At 45.0% G+C, this 20,960-nt stretch overlaps 1 protein-coding gene across 5 annotated transcripts in view; it reads left to right on the forward strand.

Annotated features, from left to right (window-relative positions):
* Tob (Transducer of ERBB2) overlaps window positions 1-16,634 on the forward strand; it is a 212,150-nt gene extending 195,516 nt beyond the window's left edge. For 4 of the 5 annotated variants that reach the window (XM_053779200.2, XM_053779202.2, XM_053779201.2 and 1 more), the window contains exon 2: window positions 11,035-16,634. In XM_053779200.2, coding sequence (XP_053635175.1) covers window positions 11,181-12,308 — 1,128 coding nt within the window. In that variant the 5' untranslated portion in view covers window positions 11,035-11,180 and the 3' untranslated portion in view covers window positions 12,309-16,634. Of the gene's footprint in view, window positions 1-1,097; window positions 1,123-11,034 lie in introns of those variants that run through there. The other variant, XM_053779205.2, reaches the window with a different exon arrangement.
* The last annotated feature ends 4,326 nt before the right edge of the window (window positions 16,635-20,960 follow it).

Raw genomic sequence — 20,960 nt, forward strand, 5'->3', positions numbered from 1 at the left:
GACGTTTCGCCATCCAGCCAGCCACTGGATGGCGAAACGTCCACAACAAAGACAACCAGACGCCGCACATGTGTCTTAATTTCATCAGTAGTTGTAGTAGTAGTAGTAGTAGTAGAGGTAGTAGTAGTGGTAGTGGTAGAAGTGCGAAATAAGGAGGACGAGCCAGTCAAATACAAAGGAAGGGGAGCACTGCAAGGGAGCTGGGTGCCCACTGAGGGAGAGCAAATGCACAGAGGTGCGTGAAAGGGGAAGTGGTGAAATAAATGAAGAAGGAACAGAAACACGAGACAGAAGAGAGAAAGACAACCCAGAGGAGAAAAGGAAAGAGGAAAGGGGAAGAGGGAGAAGAAGAAAAAGAAAAAGAAAAAATGAGGAGTCAGGTTAAGTCACGGGTGTTCTGAAGTTTGGAGCATTTTACAATGTAGTGGGAGAGGAAGGCATCTACAGAGACGAAGCCAGGGCTAAGGTTCATACAAGGAAAGTTGTGTGTTAGAGAGGATTCAACTAGACGGCGACTGTTCGAGTTGGAAGTAGGGAAGACAGTTTTAGCAGAAGACCAGTCAATAGGATGGCTATGATCTCTGACGTGACAGAAAAGAGCATTGTTAGTGTCGGCAATCCTAACACTATTTTTGTGCTCCCTAAGTCTGTCAGAAAGAGATCGACCAGTTTCTCCGAAGTATTGAAGAGGACAGGAGGAGCAAGAAATAGAGTAGACACCAGGAACATCTGTAGAGGGAGGAGAGATATGAACGAGATTAGTGCGAAGAGTTTTATGTTAGTTATGATGGGTTGGTGGTGCTGGTGGTAACTAGGGTATTTTCGTGGTGGTGAGTTAAGGATTCATTCCCTCGGGAAAATCTTAAGAATTGCCAAGAATATATTTAATTGACGCTGGTTTGTACACATTACAATGTTTCCAAACAGATTGTTAATCTAATCCGACTCCTCAGAAGCTGGATAACAGTGAAAATTCAAGAGGCCTCACCCTTCTAGATGACTTCACTGAGACGCTGCTGCAGTGAATCTCGAGTGTTAAAAAGCCTGGAACCCTCTACGCGGCCTCTTCACAGACCGGGCCGCGGGGGCGTTGACTCCCGGAACTCACCAGGTAAACTCCAGGTAAACATTAAGGACCCCTGCTCCACTTTTGTCCTAGGATTCAGGGGTCTTCCATCCTACTGGTCTCATCAGGAAAGTCAGTAGGATTATCAGGACCTTGTCACAAATGCGCTGGTATTCACTGTGAACGGTGACTGCAAGTTGAGGAGTCACTGTAGTACTGAGGGTCGAGACGCATTCCGTTTCTGAAATAGTCACCGTTAATACTTCAGTGTCCAGAGTGATGTGCACTCACAGCTGTAAGTTGGTCAGCTTTCATGTTCGACGTTTCGACCCTGAGCATATCTTTGTACAACTTTTCTTTTAATGGGGCTGTCTCAGTGCACTGGCCTGTGAGTTTTAGGACTCGCCTGCCGTGGGTTCGAGTCCCATCCGTTCTGTAATTTGTTTGCCATCGCGTTATTAAGATTTCGTGTATCAGCTGCATTGTTTGTAGGGAAGAGTGGCAGCTGGTGTTGGTGCTGAGGTTGAGAGTCTCTGCAGATTAGTAACGATTTCAGAAAAGCAGGGTGTCTCACGCATGGTATAGCACTCAATTGGGCTAGGAGAATTTGCTTTACCAGTTCATTTTATTCCGTGAAGAAGGACAAGAAAGCTGGCAAGGCAGCTTGGCTGTGTGTGTTGCCAGTGCTCTAAGATGGGAGTAAAACTGAGGCATGCATACCTTGTTTAGAACATTCTCGAACCCAGACTTTAGAAGGGTGTTGAGTACACATAGTTTGGTGTTGTTCATATGGCTGGAGAGCATCGTAGAAAAAGTGTGCTCTGGGAAGGTTGTGTACATATCTGGTGGGGAGGTAGAAGGTATCACATGCACCAGTGTCTGCCATTCCATTCAATTCAATTCAAGTTTATTCTCTATAAGGATTACAATGTGGGGTTTACAGGTTTTGGGTATTGTGTGGTTTACATGTTATAAAATACTAATTACAGAGGGGGCCACTAGGACACCTAGCATGGCTAGGCATTTCGAGCAGACTTAGATTAAATCTTAACATTAAATACTTACAGATTATGGTATTAAGGCTAAGTGACTACATCATAATTTGTGAGTTTAGCAATGTGAATGCTTTTGTTTTGGCACAATACAAAGTGTCTATATTGGAGTATCATAGGCAAACTTATGACTAGTTAGGATTTATTATTTTAAGATTAAGATTAGTATTTCTGGGTTTATAGTCAGTGGGTGAGTGTAATTGTGAACCACCAGGTGGTTATCATGTAGTTAGTTGTCGGGGTGTATCAGGGAGATAAGATGTTTTCTAACTGTAGTTTTGAAAGTGATGAATGTATCTGCAGTTCTAGAGTTTTCAGGTAGGGTGTTCCAGATTTTAGGTCCTTTGAAATACATTGAATTTTTGTAAAGGTTTAGTCGAACACGGGGAATGTCATAGAGATGTTTGTGTCTGGTGTTATGCCTGTGGATCCTGTCACAACTATCAAGAAAGCGTTTTAGGTCAAGGTTAATATTGGAATTTAAGGTCCTGTAGATATAGATTGCACAGTAGTAAGTGTGGATGTTCTGAACAGGGAGGAAGTTTAAATCTATGAAGAGTGGGGAGGGGTGTTGCCAGGGATGGGATTTAGTGATTATTCTTACTGCGGCTTTTTGATGGGTTATTATTGGCTTTAGATGTGTTGCTGCAGTTGAACCCCAAGCACAGATAGCATAGGTGAGGTATGGATATATAAGTGAATGGTATAGTGTGAGAAGGGCAGTTTGCAGTACGTAGTATCGTATCTTGGAGAGGATCCCTACCGTTTTGGATACTTTTTTTGTTATGTGTTGGATATGGGTGCTGAAATTTAGGTTGTTGTCGAGGTATAGGCCAAGGAATTTGCCCTCATTATGTCTGACAATTAGAGTGTTGTCGATCTTAATGTTAATTTGCGCAACACCTGCTCTGCTACCAAACATAATATAGTAGGTTTTGTCAGTGTTAAGTGTAAGCTTATTGGCTGTCATCCAAGTTGATATTTTGAGCAGCTCCTCGTTAACAATGGTGTTGAGGGTGGCAAGATTACGGTCGTGTCGTCAGCAAAGAGAATGGATTTCAGGTATTTGGATATGTTTGGAAGATCATTGATGTAAATGAGGAAGAGCAGGGGTCCAAGGACACTTCCCTGCGGAACTCCAGTATCAAGTGGCCGTATTGATGAGGCTGTGTCTTTAATGGTGACATACTGATACCTATTAGAAAAGTAGGATTTAAAATATGCAAGCGCATGGCCTCTTATACCATAGTGGTCAAGTTTGTGGAGTAGGATGCCGTGGTCTACTGTGTCAAACTCTTTTCTTAGGTCAATAAAAATTCCTAGCGGATATTCCTTTTTTTCCAATGCTGTGTAAAGCAGGTCTAGCATTTTTATAATTGCATCATTAGTGCTTTTATTTTTCCTGAATCCAAATTGGCAGGGGTTGAGTATGTTTTGTGACGTTATAAATGAATATAGTCTCCTGTGCACGAGTTTCTCGAAGATTTTGGATTGCAGTGGTAAGTTTGATATTGGCCTATAGTTGTTTACGTTTGTAGGGTCACCACCTTTATGTATTGGTGTAACCCTTGTGTCTTGAGTAGTGTCGGGAAAGTGCTAGTTTCTAGACCTTACATCTTCCTGAGGTCGGAGTTTTTATTTTCCTAAAATCATGTCGATGGAAGGAAGATGAACAAGGAGAGTGTCAACTGGATCAGTGGCGAGCACTCCTGGCAAGGTGACCATGATTTGCTCAGTGATCTGCTGGCTGACGGACAAAAATACTTCACATCTTGAGGAGTACAGAGATTCTTCTGAATACATTCATGATATATATATATATATATATATATATATATATATATATATATATATATATATATATATATATATATATATATATATATATATGGTATAAACCTTGGTAATAAATACCGACAAGTTGGTTTAGAAAGACACGTAAGCAAACACTATGACATATTTATTAGAAAACGTTTCGGTCCTGGGACCTTAATCACTTCTAACATACAGAGGTAGAAAGACATTATATATATAGGCGGAGAGTGAGGTGTGACGCACGTGACCTGAGGAATGTCATAAGAACATAAGAATGGAGGAATACTGCAGAAGGCCTACTGGCCCATGCGAGGCAGGTCCCTATCAAAACAACCTCTACCTATGATGAGGACGGGTAGACGATGAAATCATGTGACTCCTGTGTTGTTGGGTTGGTGCTGCTTAAGTATCATGTATGCCAATGTTTTTGAAATTTTGTAGTTTCCAGTGTTGCGTTCTATAGTGTCGGTGACGGCGATTAGTGAGGCTTCTAGGCACCGTCGGCGTCTGAGGTCTGGTTCGGTGAGAACGAGTTGTGCTTCATTCCAGTTCATCAAATGCCCCGTGGAGTCTCTGTGGAGGACACAGGCGTACCTTACATCGTCTCTGTTAGAGGCATTTCGATGCTCATTCAGGCGGACTGCAAGATCTCTGCCTGTCTCGCCTACATATTTCTTGGGACAACCCACAGGGGACAGTGTAGACGCCTGCTGTAGAAGTTAGAGGTGTGGGGCTGCGTTTCGTAGTGAGGTCTTTGATAGATGATGTGTTTATGGTGGAAACGTTGATGTTACTCATAGCAAGTGCCCGGCGAGTATTCGTGGCAACATCGCCACATGGGAGTACTATGAACTGCTTAGGGGGCTGTTCCATGGGCGGTTTGTTGAGGATAGCTTGTGCCTTGAGTCTGCAATCTCGGATGAAGAAAGATGGGAACTGAAGACGTGTAAAGGCTTGTGTTATGTAAGTGCATTCTTCTTCTAGAAAACAAGGGCTGGAGATGCGAAGAGCTCTCAAGAAGAAGCCAATGAGGACTCCTCTCTTAGTGCGGGTGTCTTGGTGTGAATAAAAGTGTATAAGATCGTCCTTGTTGGTAGGTTTTCTATACACTTTGAAGAGAAGTTTGTCAGTGTCGGGAGATCTGCACAGTAGAACGTCGAGGAAAGGAAGTTTGCCATCATTTTCGAGTTCAAGTGTAAACTTTATTGATGGTTCAACTGCATTGATCTTGTTGAGAAGGGCCTGGATATTGAGACGTCTCGGATAGAAAACCAATATATCATCAACGTATCTTAGCCAGGTAACGGTGTTGGGAATGAGGGTGCTGAATTTCTCTGTCTCCAGGTTTTCCATGAAGAGGTTGGCAAGCACAGCACTGAGCGGGCTGCCCATTGCCATCCCAAAGCATTGTTTGTAACAGTTGTCCTGATACTTGAAGAAGTTGAAACTAACACAAAGTTCCACTAGACTGATGAAATCTAGAAGAGGTAAAGGGAGGTGGTGGTTTTCAGTGAGCCTCTGTCTCAGAATGTTGATTGCAGCGTCAGTAGGAACGTTGGTAAAGAGGGCTGTAGCATCGAAGGAAGCCATGCTTTTGTTTTTGACATTCAGGTTGGAAATTCGGGAGAGGTCACCATCAATAAAGTTTACACTTGAACTCGAAAATGATGGCAAACTTCCTTTCCTCGACGTTCTACTGTGCAGATCTCCCGACACTGACAAACTTCTCTTCAAAGTGTATAGAAAACCTACCAACAAGGACGATCTTATACACTTTTATTCACACCAAGACACCCGCACTAAGAGAGGAGTCCTCATTGGCTTCTTGAGAGCTCTTCGCATCTCCAGCCCTTGTTTTCTAGAAGAATGCACTTACATAACACAAGCCTTTACACGTCTTCAGTTCCCATCTTTCTTCATCCGAGATTGCAGACTCCAGGCACAAGCTATCCTCAACAAACCGCCCATGGAACAGCCCCCTAAGCAGTTCATAGTACTCCCATGTGGCGATGTTGCCACGAATACTCGCCGGGCACTTGCTATGAGTAACATCAACGTTTCCACCATAAACACATCATCTATCAAAGACCTCACTACGAAACGCAGCCCCACACCTCTAACTTCTACAGCAGGCGTCTACATTATCCCCTGTGGGTTCTGTCCCAAGAAATATGTAGGCGAGACAGGCAGAGATCTTGCAGTCCGCCTGAATGAGCATCGAAATGCCTCTAACAGAGACGATGTAAGGTACGCCTGTGTCCTCCACAGAGACTCCACGGGGCATTTGATGAACTGGAATGAGGCACAACTCGTTCTCACCGAACCAGACCTCAGACGCCGACGGTGCCTAGAAGCCTCACTAATCGCCGTCACCGACACTATAGAACGCAACACTGGAAACTACAAAATTTCAAAAACATTGGCATACATGATACTTAAGCAGCACCAACCCAACAACACAGGAGTCACATGATTTCATCGTCTACCCGTCCTCATCATAGGTAGAGGTTGTTTTGATAGGGACCTGCCTCGCATGGGCCAGTAGGCCTTCTGCAGTGTTCCTCCATTCTTATGTTCTTATGACATTCCTCAGGTCACGTGCGTCACACCTCACTCTCCGCCTATATATATAATGTCTTTCTACCTCTGTATGTTAGAAGTGATCAAGGTCCCAGGACCGAAACGTTTTCTAATAAATATGTCATAGTGTTTGCTTACGTGTCTTTCTAAACCATATATATATATATATATATATATATATATATATATATATATATATATATATATATATATATATATATATATATATATATATATATATATATATATATACATATATAATGTCGTGGCTTAAATAGCAATGCTCTTCTTGCCGAATGAGGCAAGCGAAAATTTGTGTATGCAATAATTTCGCAAAAATCTTTCTGAACCTAACGAAAAACATATATTTCATTATGTTTCTTTATTATTAAATTATTGTAAACTTGTCTAAAATATATTTAGTTGGATTAGGCTAAATTAAATTGCGCTTGTTATAATAAGGTTAGGTAAGTTTTCTAAGATTCTTTTGGTACAAAAATTATTAGTTTTTACATTAACATGAATGAAAAAAAAATATATCTTTAAACGTTTAAGAGATATTTTTAGAACGGACTTAATTTTAAATGAGTTCTAGGCAATTGACCAGTTTTACCTGTTCGGCACGATATATATATATATATATATCAACCTCAGACAAAGGACACAGCAAATATTGCATATATTGTCTTTTCATAAAACTGTATATTGCTGATATTTTCAATAATAGCTAAAATTAAAAATATCGTGCTTTATATTATTATTGACTTATTATATTAGCTTATGTGTGTAGGGAGGATTTAACAACTACACCTCTCATTGTGCGCACTGTTGGAGAGTGTTGATTGGCTGCCAGCACTTTGCAAACTACCTACCCACTTGTTGTATTGTTCGTGTCAGGCGCAACATAGCATGAGTTACCTTATGTCGGATCTGCCAGCCTTGCCTCTTCCTCTTTATCTGTTGCTCATGGAGGCAAGATGCTCTCTCTCTCTCTCTCTCTCGCTGCTTCTCATGGAGGAAACATCATGTCTCTTGCTCTGTCTTAGAGAATTCTCATTAGCTCGTGTTATTTAGACTCTGGTTTTGGTGAAGTATGTCTCCGTTGGTGAGCCAGGACATACATCTCGTAACTCTCTTCACGGGACATTATTCAGACCCTAGTGATATTTGACATTTTCAGAGGTTGTCATGGAGACACGATATCTCTGGTCCCGAGTTCAACTCTCGACCTACCATTAGTTCTGGCATCTACGCACTGTCGTAGTCAGGAAACTGGAATTGCTGAACTCATTTTCAGTAATAAGGGAGTTTTATGCCTTTGGTGAAGGATCTGTTGAAGGTCCACTGTTAGGTCGGTTTTGGTCTCCTTATTCCTTGCCTGATGCTGTGCTGTTCACTGTTACTTCGAACATTATTGCTGTTTGGCGAATTGGTCGTCATAGCAAGCTGTCTGTTTGCTTCGATGGTCCAGAAATTAGATTGTTTAGGGACTTCTTGTTGGCAGTCACATTTTAAATCTAAGTCGAGTCTGACTGAGCACATACTGAGCAATTACGCAAACACGTACATACACTTCATTACTCTTGTACTTGAGTATATGTATATCATAGCAACGTACCAGACGGTACTTATTCAGAGTAGTACAGTTATTATTATTATTATTATTAAAGATTAGCCGGTATTCTCCCGGCCCGGGCCTTTTCCAAGTGGTGGCCCGGCCTTGGCTCCCTCTTTAGGGAGTGTCTGAGACCTAAGTCTCCCATGGGAGGAGGCACAAGTATCTCCTCATCTTTGGGACCAACTGTCCCCAGGCCTAGCCACAAGCTAGGCCTCTCTGGTCTGCCATCCCCGCCCCAAGGGGGCAAATGGGAATGACAGTCTTATGAGCTAAAGGCTCGGACTCAGGCACCTACCCTACCCTAGAAGGGTTAGGCATGGTGTCGATCAGTAGTACAGTATCTTTAGTATGCACATAGCATTATATAATATGTACAGAATAACTATAATATATAAGTATACTAAGTTATACTCCATGAGTTGTGTAGGCTCTTATCTTCTTAATTATTCAAACAATATTAACTGTAATTATTACCATCAAGACACTTTTGTTATTAAAGATCTCAACTTCTCGACTTTTGTTTGGTTAGTTTGTATTCACACTGAGGAAATTCAAAACCTCTGTTCAGATGCCACATAATTTACGGGACAACTGGACTAGAATACTCTCTGACAAATTGTTACAAAACCAGAAACATGCTAGATGCTAGAGTGAGATCACTAAGTTGACCTAGTATTCTTTGGAGATATCCTCACATAACATTGAACAGGGTTATAACAGTGAACAGGAGTATAACATTGAACAGGCACATAACACTGAACAGGAGCATAACACTGAACAGGAGCATAACACTGAACAGGAGCATAACACTGAACAGGAGCATAACACTGAACAGGAGAATAACATTACCTTCTGTAATACCGTGTATGCGATGGTCGTGTCACTGAATTGACTTGATTTACTAAATCCTAGTTATGTATGATTTTTAATTATCAATCAGAACTAATTGATTTAAAAACCATCTCTCCATCTTCACACACACACGCACACACACACACACACACACACACACACACACACACACATATCTAGCTTGACCTGTTGAATTAATTCAGGAAGTTCCATTTTCTTAGTCGGAAAGAATTGTTTGTATCTCTCTCTCTCTCTCTCTCTCTCTCCAACAGCTGGTTCTTGCTAGCCAGCTTAATTAACTGTATTTAGCTTATTGTGGCGCTGCTTGTGTCCTGGCGATGGGTTCTTGATGCTGGTGATGGGTTCATGCTGTTGGTGATGGGTTCTTGATGCTGGTGATGGGTTCTTGATGCTGGTGATGGGTTCATACTGTTGGTGATGGGTTCTTGATGCTGGTGATGGGTTCTTGATGCTGGTGATGGGTTCTTGATGCTGGTGATGGGTTCTTGATGCTGGTGATGGGTTCATACTGTTGGTGATGGGTTCTTGATGCTGGTGATGGGTTCTTGATGCTGGTGATGGGTTCATGCTGTTGATGATGGGTTCTTGATGCTGGTGATGGGTTCATGCTGTTGGTGATGGGTTCTTGATGCTGGTGATGAGTTCATGCTGTTGGTGATGGGTTCTTGATGCTGGTGATGGGTTCATGCTGTTGGTGATGGGTTCTTGATGCTGGTGATGGGTTCTTGATGCTGGTGATGGGTTCATACTGTTGGTGATGGGTTCTTGATGCTGGTGATGGGTTCTTGATGCTGGTGATGGGTTCATGCTGTTGGTGATGGGTTCTTGATGCTGGTGATGGGTTCTTGATGCTGGTGATGGGTTCATGCTGTTGATGATGGGTTCTTGATGCTGGTGATGGGTTCATGCTGTTGGTGATGGGTTCTTGATGCTAGTGATGAGTTCATGCTGTTGGTGATGGGTTCTTGATGCTGGTGATGGGTTCATGCTGTTGGTGATGGGTTCTTGATGCTGGTGATGGGTTCATGATGTTGGTGATTGGTTCTTGATGCTGGTGATGGGTTCTTGAGCCTGGTGATGGATTCTTGATACTGGTGATATGTTCTTGATGCTGGTGGTGAGTTCTTAATGTTGATGATGGGTTCTTGATGCTTCTGATGGGGTTCTTGATGTTGGTGATGGGTTCTTGATGCTGATGGTGCGGTTCTTGATGCTGGTGATGGGTTCTTGATGCTGGTGATGGGGTTCTTGATGTTGGTGATGGGTTCTTGATGCTGATGATGCGGTTCTTCATGCTGGTGATGGGGTTCTTGATGTTGGTGATGGGTTCTTGATGCTGGTGATGGGGTTCTTTGTGCTGCTGATGGGGTTCTTGATGTTGGTGATGGGTTCTTGATGCTGCTGATGGGGTTCTTGATGTTGATGATGGGTTCTTGATGTTGGTGATGGGTTCTTGATGCTGGTGATGGGGTTCTTGATGTTGGTGATGGGTTTTTGAGGCTGCTGATGGGGTTCTTGATGCTGCTGATGGGGTTCTTGATGCTGCTGATGGGGTTCCTGATATTGGTGATTTGTTCTTGAGTTTTGAGACTCTGATCGCGGGTTCTATCCCCGCCCGGGGTATGATTTGTTCTTGATGTTGGTGATGGGGTTCTTGATTCAGACACTGGCAGCTACTCTCCCTATCCTCGGATTAAATCTTATTCCCCAAGCGCTGCATGATACCTACGGGTTTAGCTTTCCCACTGAATTTAACATTAATAAAAATTATAATATAACTTTAATGAAATAATAATAATGAAATTTAATAACAATTTGTGGGTTTTGTCGGTCTTACTATGTGTTGCTTTATTAAACTGCTATTATGTTCACAAGAAAGCGCTAAACCCGTATGGGTTACATAGTTACTTTATTTAGCAGTAATCATACACACAAATAGGCCAAGTGTCTATCGACAGGTGCCTATGAGAGATGTTAGGTTAGTAAGATCCGGCTGAGGATGACATAGTAACTCTTGTTGTGTTCCACAGGCGCGCATGACTGAGGGAAGGAGGGCGGCGACACCATCTTAGCGTCACCAACACCACCAGCAGCACCTCCGAGGTTCCTCGCTAGCCACGTCACCACCACCACCTTGCCAAGCCTCCAGGCTCGCCACCAACAACAGCTTCCGACAATGCACCTCGAAATCCAAGTGGCGCTCAATTTCGTCATTTCGTACATGTACAACAAACTGCCACGGCGGCGCGTCAACATCTTCGGTGAAGAGTTGGAGAAGGCACTGAAGGAGAAATTCGAAGGACACTGGTACCCAGACAAACCTATGAAAGGTTCAGCCTATCGCTGTCTCAAAGCCGGGGATCCCATTGACCCGGTGTTGGAGAAGGCGGCGCGGGAGGCGGGTATGGAAGTACGGGAAATCAAGGACAACCTGCCAGAGGATCTCGCTGTCTGGGTAGACCCCGGCGAGGTGTCCTACAGGATCGGAGAGAAGGGCCAGATTAAAGTCCTGTACTCCGAGGCTGCAGAATCCGCTACACAGGAGGAGAACCTCGACAAGGAGGTGACCAAAACGTTCAACCCAGAGGCCCAGTGTTTCAAGCCCATTGACAACTTGAGTTCGTCCCTCAGCAACGTGTCGATCAGCCCGAAGTCGACGTCGCCATACTCTGGCAGCTCGCCCACGCCGCCCTTCAAGCAGCGGGAAGCCTCACCCATTAACGCCTTCCTTAACAAAAGTTCCGCCCCTCTCACCTTCACAACTGCTACCTTCGCCCAGACAAAGTTTGGCTCCACGAAACTAAAGACGAGCACTAAGCGCGCTAACCGCATGTCACCCACAGAGTTCTCTCACTACATCAAACAGCGACAGATGATCCAGCAACAGCAGCACGTACAGCAACAGCAACAGCAAGCGGTGGCGGTAGCGACGGCTGGGTTCGGCAGTCAGTTCCCACCGTCCAGGCCTCGATCCCTCAGTCCCAACCCTCCCCTGGAGCCTCAAGGTGTTTACTTCCCCGGGGGAGCCCCAGCAGGTGGGGCGTACAACCCGTGGGGCCGCGGCATGTTCGACCAGAGCTTCACATCACCGTCCTTTTTCACAGACCTGCTGCCACCTGTTAGCCAGCCGGCAGCCGGACCTAAGTTCCCACCCATGTACGAGCCGCTGAGCGGCGGAATGATGGGCGGGGCGGCTCCTGGTGCCGCTTCCATGGGCGCCGGGGACAAGGCGACAGCGCTGAACGAGGGCGTGATGGGCGTATACCCAGCGTCACAGTACCAGCACCTGCTAGTAGCTAACTAGAGGTCGGGCGGGCCAGCACCACCAGCAGCAGCCTCCTCCTTGTCTCCCTGACCGACCCGCCTCCACCGAACAAAATCAAAAAAGGTGTCGCCTGAAGTTGAGCGTGTCCCAGCAGGACGGGCGGGAGTGTGGGCGTGTGGGCGGGGCAGCTGGCTGCTGGCCGCCACCGCCCACACCCGCAGATCTGACACCACCTGCCATTAACCTCCACCTTTTATAATTTTTTACTGCCTCAGGTATAGACGATTTTGGTTTATAGTATAAAGAGGAATATGCCCATCTTTCATAGAAACAATATACACAGATGCCCGAGGCGTATTGTTCCAAGGTAATGGAAAGGTTGACTTTCTGAAGCCGAAGGTTGTGAATGTGTACATAGGTGATGATATAGTCGCAACACTACGAGGATACACTGTACCGTTGTGGCGGCCAAGACTGTACACACTTGCTGTAAGCATGACTAAGATTACATTGTTGTACAACATGTACCCCCTTTATTATCATTAACAAATATGGCATATATTTTTCTTACCTGTACAACTATTAACTAACCAGTACGGTTTCTCTTAAGGTACGAAACAAAAAAAAATAACTACATAATTTTGTGATAAGCTGTGTGATAGGAAGAGTTTAGAAGTGGACCAGTACAAATACAACCCGCTCTTGTTAACCTTGTAGCAACAACTCCCGCCACACTCTTGAGAAGGAACTTTATAATAAGGAAACGGACAAAAATATATATATTATCATCGTTTATAACCCAATCAGTCATCGCCACGCTACTGTGACCAAAAATTATTATTGTGTGTTTGAAATAATGCCAAAAATATGAAGAGGCTTGAGAAACGTATTTTGAAGGGGTGACTTGTGTTCCTCAGGTACCTTGAAGGAGTGACTTGTGTTCCTTGGGTACCTTGAAGGAGTGACTTGTGTTCCTCGGGTACCTTGAAGGAGTGACTTGTGTTCCTTGGGTACCTTGAAGGAGTGACTTGTGTTCCTCAGGTATCTTGAAGGAGTGACTTGTGTTCCTTGGGTACCTTGAAGGAGTGACTTGTGTTCCTCAGGTACCTTGAAGGGGTGACTTGTGTTCCTTGGGTACCTTGAAGGAGTGACTTGTGTTCCTCGGGTACCTTGAAGGAGTGACTTGTGTTCCTTGGGTACCTTGAAGGAGTGACTTGTGTTCCTCAGGTATCTTGAAGGAGTGACTTGTGTTCCTTGGGTACCTTGAAGGAGTGACTTGTGTTCCTCAGGTACCTTGAAGGGGTGACTTGTGTTCCTCGGGTACCTTGAAGGAGTGACTTGTGTTCCTCAGGTATCTTGAAGGAGTGACTTGTGTTCCTCGGGTACCTTGAAGGGGTGACTTGTGTTCCTCAGGTACCTTGAAGGGATGATTGTGTTCCTCAGGTACTTTGAAGGGGTGATTGTATTCTTCAGGTACCTTGCAAGGGGTGATTGTGTTCCTCAGGTACTTTGAAGGGGTGATTGTGTTCTTCAGGTGCTTAGAAGGGGTAAATGTGTTCCTCAGGTACTTTGAAGGGGTGATTGTGTTCTTCAAGTACCTTGAAGGTATGATTGTGTTCCTCAGGTACCTTGAAAGGGTCATTGTGTAGTTACTCCTCAGGTCCCTGGCCAACAGGAGACTCTGGTCTTGAGGGTCAACGGTCACCTTCAGTTCTCTGGTCTCAGACCAAATTTTCATCGTCCCTGGGAGTAGTGTTATTACATGTGGCACAGTGCCACTCCCCCAAAAATGGCACGAAGTGCAAGTACACGTGGCACAGTGCCACTCCGAGTGTTGCTGGCACTGCAGATGGCACAAAGTGCCATTTGAGGTGGAACAAAGTGATACTCGTGGCACTAAGTGGCACCAAAGGTGACAAGTTGGGCTCTAGGGCGAACACAGAAAGCGTGAGTGGGGTGACCTGGAGAAGAGAGAGAGAGAGAGTGCAAGAGAGAGAGAGAGTGAGTGAAAGAGCAAGAACGAGCGAGCGAGAGAACGAGAGAGAGAGAGAGAAAGAGACTTTTGAGAAGTGGTGATGGTTTAGAGGGTCTTTGAGGATAACGCAGACGATTTTACTGTTATGTGTTTTCTCTCATATCGACGGTAGATGAGGGTAGACGCAAGTAGAAACAAGTAGAGAATACATTGTAGAAATATACGACTCGTGGGCCTTGTTGACGCCACGGGACAAACATTTTTTATAATGAATGTTATATGTGTTAGTTTTTTGAGGTTTTTTGGTGACTGTGTGAATGAGTGCTATTGTTTTGGTAACGTTTCTACCAGGCGTAGCGTAACCCACATTCTCTCTGCAAAGATCCTTTTTACCTCACCTTGGCCTCTTGCGTAGCTATGGATTAGTGTGATTACAAGTGATACTGCAAAAGCTGGGGTGTATGTGGAAGTTCGGGCGCCCGTAAGTCACATTCAGGCTGCGAAAAAATAGAGGAAAATGAAAACAGCGCCACACGGAAAGAAAAAAAAAAGTGGCCATAATGCAAACTAAGAAAATGTTATTGAGAAGTTTTAAACAGGACCAAAACCAGACTATAACATCAGTGCCAGGCTGAGAGAGAGTTCCACAGCTGGGACAGAAGAGTGCCTCTGGCTACGCCAAGAGAGCCTCAGGACGTGACTAAGAGTTAAGTCTGGTGTTATTGTGTCAGCAGCCCCGTTGTGTTGTGTCAGCAGCCCCGTGGTGTTGTTGTGTCAGCAGCCCCGTGGTGTTGTTGTGTCAGCAGCCTCATGGTGTTGTTGTGTCAGCAGCCCCATGGTGTTGCTGTGTCAGCAGCCCTGTGGTGTTGCTGTGTCAGCAGCCCCGTGGTGTTGTTGTGTCAGCAGCCCCATGGTGTTGCTGTGTCAGCAGCCTCATGGTGGTGTTGTGTCAGCAGCCCCATGGTGCTGTTGTGTCAGCAGCCCCGTGGTGTTGCTGTGTCAGCAGCCCTGTGGTGTTGTTGTCAGCAGCCCCATGGTGTTGTTGTATCAGCAGCCCCGTGGTGTTGTTGTCAGCAGCCCTGTGGTGTTGTTGTATGAGCAGCCCTGTGGTGTTGTGTCAGCAGCCCCATAATGTTGCTGTGTCAGCAGTCCTGTGGTGTTGCTGTGTCAGCAGCCCTGTGGTGCTGTTATCAGCAGCCCCGTGGTGTTGTTGTATCAGCAGCCCTGTTGTGTTGTGTCAGCAGCCCCTTGGTGTTGCTGTGTCAGTAGTCCTGTGGTGTTGCTGTGTCAGCAGCCCCATGGTGTTGTTGTGTCAGCAGCCCCGTGGTGTTGCTGTGTCTGCAGCCCCGTGGTGTTGCTGTGTCAGTAGTCCTGTGGTGTTGTTGTCAACAGTTCTGTGGTGTTGCTGTGTCAGCAGCCCTGTGATGTTGTGTCAGCACCCCTGTGGAGTTGCTGTGTCAGCAGCCCCGTGGTGTTGCTGTGTCAGCAGTCCTGTGATGTTGTGTCAGCACCCCTGTGGTGTTGCTGTGTCAGCAGCCCCGTGGTGTTGCTGTGTCAGCAGCCCTGTGGTGTTGTTGTGTCAGCAGCCCTGTGGTGTTGCTGTGTCAGCAGCCCCATAGTGTTGTTGTGTCAGCAGCCCCATAGTGTTGTTGTGTCAGCAGCCTTGGCGTTGCTGTGTCAGCCGTGGCGTGGTCATAAGCCAAGGGAAGCCACCTCCATCTTTTTTCCAGGTACCTCGGAAGCCTCGTAGAGACCTTCGAGGTGCCTTAGACACCTCTTGGAAGCCTTTTGAAGGCAGGTGTGGAGGCTGCCCAAGGCTCGCCTCACTGGTTTACAAACACGCCTCTGGTGGCTACAGTGTTTTTATTCTAATAATTTTAATGGAAAGGGCAACCAAAAAAATATAAAATTAGTAAAAATGCTGTCAATGACCCACTGAAAAAAAAAAAAAAACATTGAACCTTGAGGGTCGTTATTTTCTGTCAATAGTCCAGTGGTAAACACTACCGGAATTAACATTTGTAACTTAATCAAGCTTGGGGTGTGTGTTGGAGGCAAGAGGTGCCAGAGGTGAGGCTGGCACCAGGTCTGTAAGTGCCTTCTCTCACACAAACTCCAGGCACCTTTGCCTCCCAACCACCGAGGTCATACAAGAAAACTGTTTGTGTAAGCATACTTGCATCTCTGATTACATTATGCAGCCCATTCCTGTTTCATATATCAATTTGTCATTATTATTGTATTTCTAGTCACAAAGTTACTATACTATTTTTCTAAACAGTGACGCCCAACCAGGTTGTCTGCAAGTATAAGATAATATATTCATTTTTATAATTTCTTATGTTTTTATTATTGTAAAAGATTAATAAATGTGTAGTTTGGAAATTTAACATTTTTGATTTATTTGAGTTTACGTCTTTGTTTACCTTCATGTGCGTGATGTTTCTGAACCTTCTTGTGCGTGAGGGAGCAGCCAGTCTGGTGCGTGACACTTCTGACGCCACACTTAAAGCCACAGTATGAGCTCTTCTGTGACCACACTTTAAGCCACAGTATGAGCTCTTCTGTGACCACACCTAAAGCCACAGTGTGAGCTTTCTTGTTACTCAAGTCAATGCTACAGGCTAAGAGCTGTTAGCCTACCTCGGCTCACTTTAAAGTCAGGATGCTCTGAAACAACGCTTAAAACCCAATGGTTTCAAGTGTGGTCACATTATCCTGAACTCTTCCACCTCCCCAAAAAACGATGGTTTCTGCTATAGTCTCAGGTTCCTTGCTTAACGAGGATCTAAAACACTACTACACTAAGGTTCTTAAAGCCCGCAGGGTAACACCACCATCACACTTTTCCCGTCTATCCACAAGCCTAAAAGTTCTTTCTTCCCGTCTGTCCACAAGCCTACCAATTCTGTTTTCCCGTCTATCCCCAAGCCTACAAATTTCTCTTCCCGTCTATCCACAAGCCTACCAATTCTCTCTTCCCGTTTATCAACAAGCCTACCAATTCTCTCTTCCTGTCTATCCACAAGCCTACCAATTCTCTCTTCCCGTCTATCCACAAGCCTACAAGAATACTTCAGTCCCTGAGGAAGCGTGTGGTGATACCATCAAGATGTGGAAAAAATGTACGATTCAGGACATTTATCATAGGGAACGGTTCGCCACGAGTGGCGAAACACAGGTGTCTTTTTTTCCCACGCTTCAATCCCAAAAACATAGGTACTAATGTTCACTCTCAGCATATATGCACTGAGAGACGCATCTCAGCGTGTACACACTGAGGGAGAGACGCATCTCTCAGCATGTACACACTGAGGGAGAGACGCATCTCTCAGCATGGACACACTGAGGGGGAGACGCATCTCTCAGCATGGACACACTGAGGGGGAGACGCATCTCTCAGCATGGACACACTGAGGGGGAGACGCATCTCTCAGCATGTACACACTGAGGGAGAGACGCATCTCTCAGCATGGACACACTGAGGGGGAGACGCATCTCTCAGCATGTACACACTGAGGGAGAGACGCATCTCTCAGCATGTACACACTGAGGGAGAGACGCATCTCTCAGCATGTACACACTGAGGGAGAGACGCATCTCAGCTTGTATGTACTGAGAGACGCATCTCTCAGCGTGTATACACTGAGGAAGAGACTTATCTCTCACCGTATACATCCTCTCTGATCTCAGCATGTTTATTAACTCAGGAAGACGACAGGTGTCGCTCCTCCGTTGTGTTGTTGTGACGACGGGACGAAGAACTAGCAGCCTCAACAGCCAATCACCGAGGAGCTCCTAAAAAGGCCGTCACGATGTGTAACCGATCATATGGTTTGATGAAAAAAAAAATCACGATGACTGTACATTAGAACTAATTAGGGGCTTTGATACAAATTTCAAATTCCCTCTGTTTCTAGACTGAATAGTGCTGTATAGCCCTTGTGGCTTAGCGCTTCTTTTTTGATTATAATAATAATAGACTGAATAGTAGTTAATAACAGTGCAGATAGCGGTTAATAACAGTACTTATTTAAATGGAGGTTAATAATAACACTAATAGTAGATAATATTTAATAACAGCACTAATAACTGTTAGTAAGAGAACAAACAGCCAGCGGTTAATAACAGTACACATCGTAGCCTAGTCTTCCAACAGCCAACAAAAGAGGACTATTGTTGAAGCACCGGGATTAAATCTTTTTAATTTAGTAAACAATGAAGTCGCTGTTGATCCCAGAGGTAGAATGTTGAAGCAAACTCTGGTTAACTCTCACTATTATGAACAGAACGTTCCATTGAACATGAACAAACGTTCTAGTGAACACTTTATATCTGCTGTTAAACCTCCTGGGCCGAGGGAAAGAGCTCAGTTGGGTTATAGTTGCTGCCTTTGACGGAATGTCATAGAGTATCACCTCCGGATTCCTTCTATCAGAGGACTGGGTTAGCCGAGACGGTAGAGCGTCGAGACTGTTAATTTACGAACCGTGGTTCGAGCCCCTTGTCCACTTTCTGTTTGTTCACTAAGAGACATGTTGAAAATGATATAAAATACCAGTTGATGAGCTGGAAATCTTTATTCTTGAAACGTTTCGCCTACGCAGTAGGCTTCGTCAGTCAAATTACATTATCTTTGAAGAATTAAACACATATGTAATATCTAGCTAGTGAGCAGCACCGTAGTCCTCAAGGCTACGGTGCTCTTCACCAGCTTCAAGGCTGAGGGACTGATCACCTCATCTTTTGTATATAATTCTATAGTCTTCACATTATGTTCTTAAATCTGTATTGATAAAGCCACTGGATGGCGAAACGTCTACATTAAATGTAATAAAGTTGGTAGAATTACCGACAATATGTAAAGTAAAAGGACACAAGTGCAACTAATGTGACATTTATTGTGGCAACGTTTCGCTCTCCAGGAGCTTTATCAAGCCATGGCTTGATAAAGCTCCTGGAGAGCGAAACGTTGCCACAATAAATGTCACATTAGTTGCACTTGTGTCCTTTTACTAGTCTACATTAAAGATACCCAGATGTTGCACATTTGTCTTGACTGAATTTGACTGAAGAAACTTACTGTTTAAGCCTTATGTTTCAACAACAAAAATACCCAACTGTTACACACGTAGAAGAATAAAAACGTACGATACCGTGACTGGAACAGTACACAAATAACCCGCACGTGGGAGAGAGAAGCTTACGACGACGTTTCGGTCCGACTTACACCATTTACGAGTGTGACTGTAAATGGTCCAAGTCGAACCGAAACGTCGTCATGAGCTTTTCTCTCCTGCGTGAAGGTTATCTGAGTATTGTTGCACACGCGTCTCACTCGCCATCTGAGAGACACACCTCACAGTGTCCCCTCATGGGAGGTTCCTTGATACTGGCGAGGGGCTCTTGATCCAGAGAATTGGATCAGTGATCCAGTTCCCTGAATTGGGCCTGAATACCTTCCATTCCCTCCCCCCCCCACCCTCACGCCCCTTACCAGGCGCTGTATAATCCCCATGGATTTAGTTCTCCCCATGATAACAGAAATAACAAACACCTCAGAGTGTATAAATCCTGTTGTCTCTCTGGGATTTACAGTTGACAAATAAGTGATACCCAGCATCTGATAACAAGAATTGACCAACCTGAGAGAGAAATCTGGCTAAAGCTGATTTAGCCAGATTATAGCTGGGTAATTAGCCAACGCTAATTAACCTTTCTAACGCGGACTCAAATGTAATTTAGGGCATATTTTTCCCTCCAGGGGCAAAAACAACTGAAGGAAATCGACAAAATTCAAACGCTTCAGTTACTTGAGCTGGGTTTTCTCGCGTATGATTAGCATCAGAGGGCGCACCAGGGCAATTATTTTTGTTGCTCATTAAATCTGGGATGAGCAAATGATAAGTACAATAAAACGAGCACAGATTTGCGTGCGTTCCTGCGTCAGTCTGCTGAGGTGCAGGCCAGCCTGACGCTGTATCAGTTCCAATACTGAGGACATTTCTCGTCTTGCAGGAGTTGTTGACCTGTACGGTGTTATGTCATGCTGTCCTGGTCTCGTCTAGCGAGGCCAGGACATAGGGCACTGTCTAACGTTGCGAGGCCAGGACAGTAGGAGACTGTCGTCTAGCGAGGCCAGGAAGTAAACCACTATTTCACATTGTGAGGCCAGGACAACAGGAGACTGTCTCGTATAGCGAGGCCAAGACAACAGGAGAGTGTCTCCTCTAGCGAGGCCAGGACAGTAGACGACTGTCATGTTGCGAGGCCAGGACAGCAGGAGACTGTCTTCTCTAGCGAGGCCAGGACAGTAGCTCACTGTCTCGTCTAGCGAGGCTAGGACAGTAAACCACTGTCTCGTCTAGTGAGGCCTGGACAGTAGACCACTGTCTCGTCCAGCGAGGCGACGACAGTAGGCCACTGTCTCGTCTAGCGATGCCGGTACAGTAGGCCACTGTCCCACGTTGCCAGTCCAGGACAGTAGACCACTGTCTCATTTTGCAAGGCCAGAATAGTAGGCCACTGTCTCACATTGCGAGGCCAGGATAATAGACCACCGTCTCGTAGTAACGGTTTCAAATCGAGCGAGACAGCGACAGGTCGTGTTCTGTTGAGATGGGTAGGAGAGGCTATGACTTGAACCAGGAATGGATGGTAGGTGCTGGGGAACGACAGGAACCTCAGGTGAACGTCAAGAGCACGACAACAATAAC

Source organism: Cherax quadricarinatus, unplaced genomic scaffold (assembly GCF_038502225.1).
Source record: "Cherax quadricarinatus isolate ZL_2023a unplaced genomic scaffold, ASM3850222v1 Contig46, whole genome shotgun sequence".
In the NCBI taxonomy this organism is placed as follows: Eukaryota; Metazoa; Arthropoda; class Malacostraca; order Decapoda; family Parastacidae; genus Cherax; species Cherax quadricarinatus.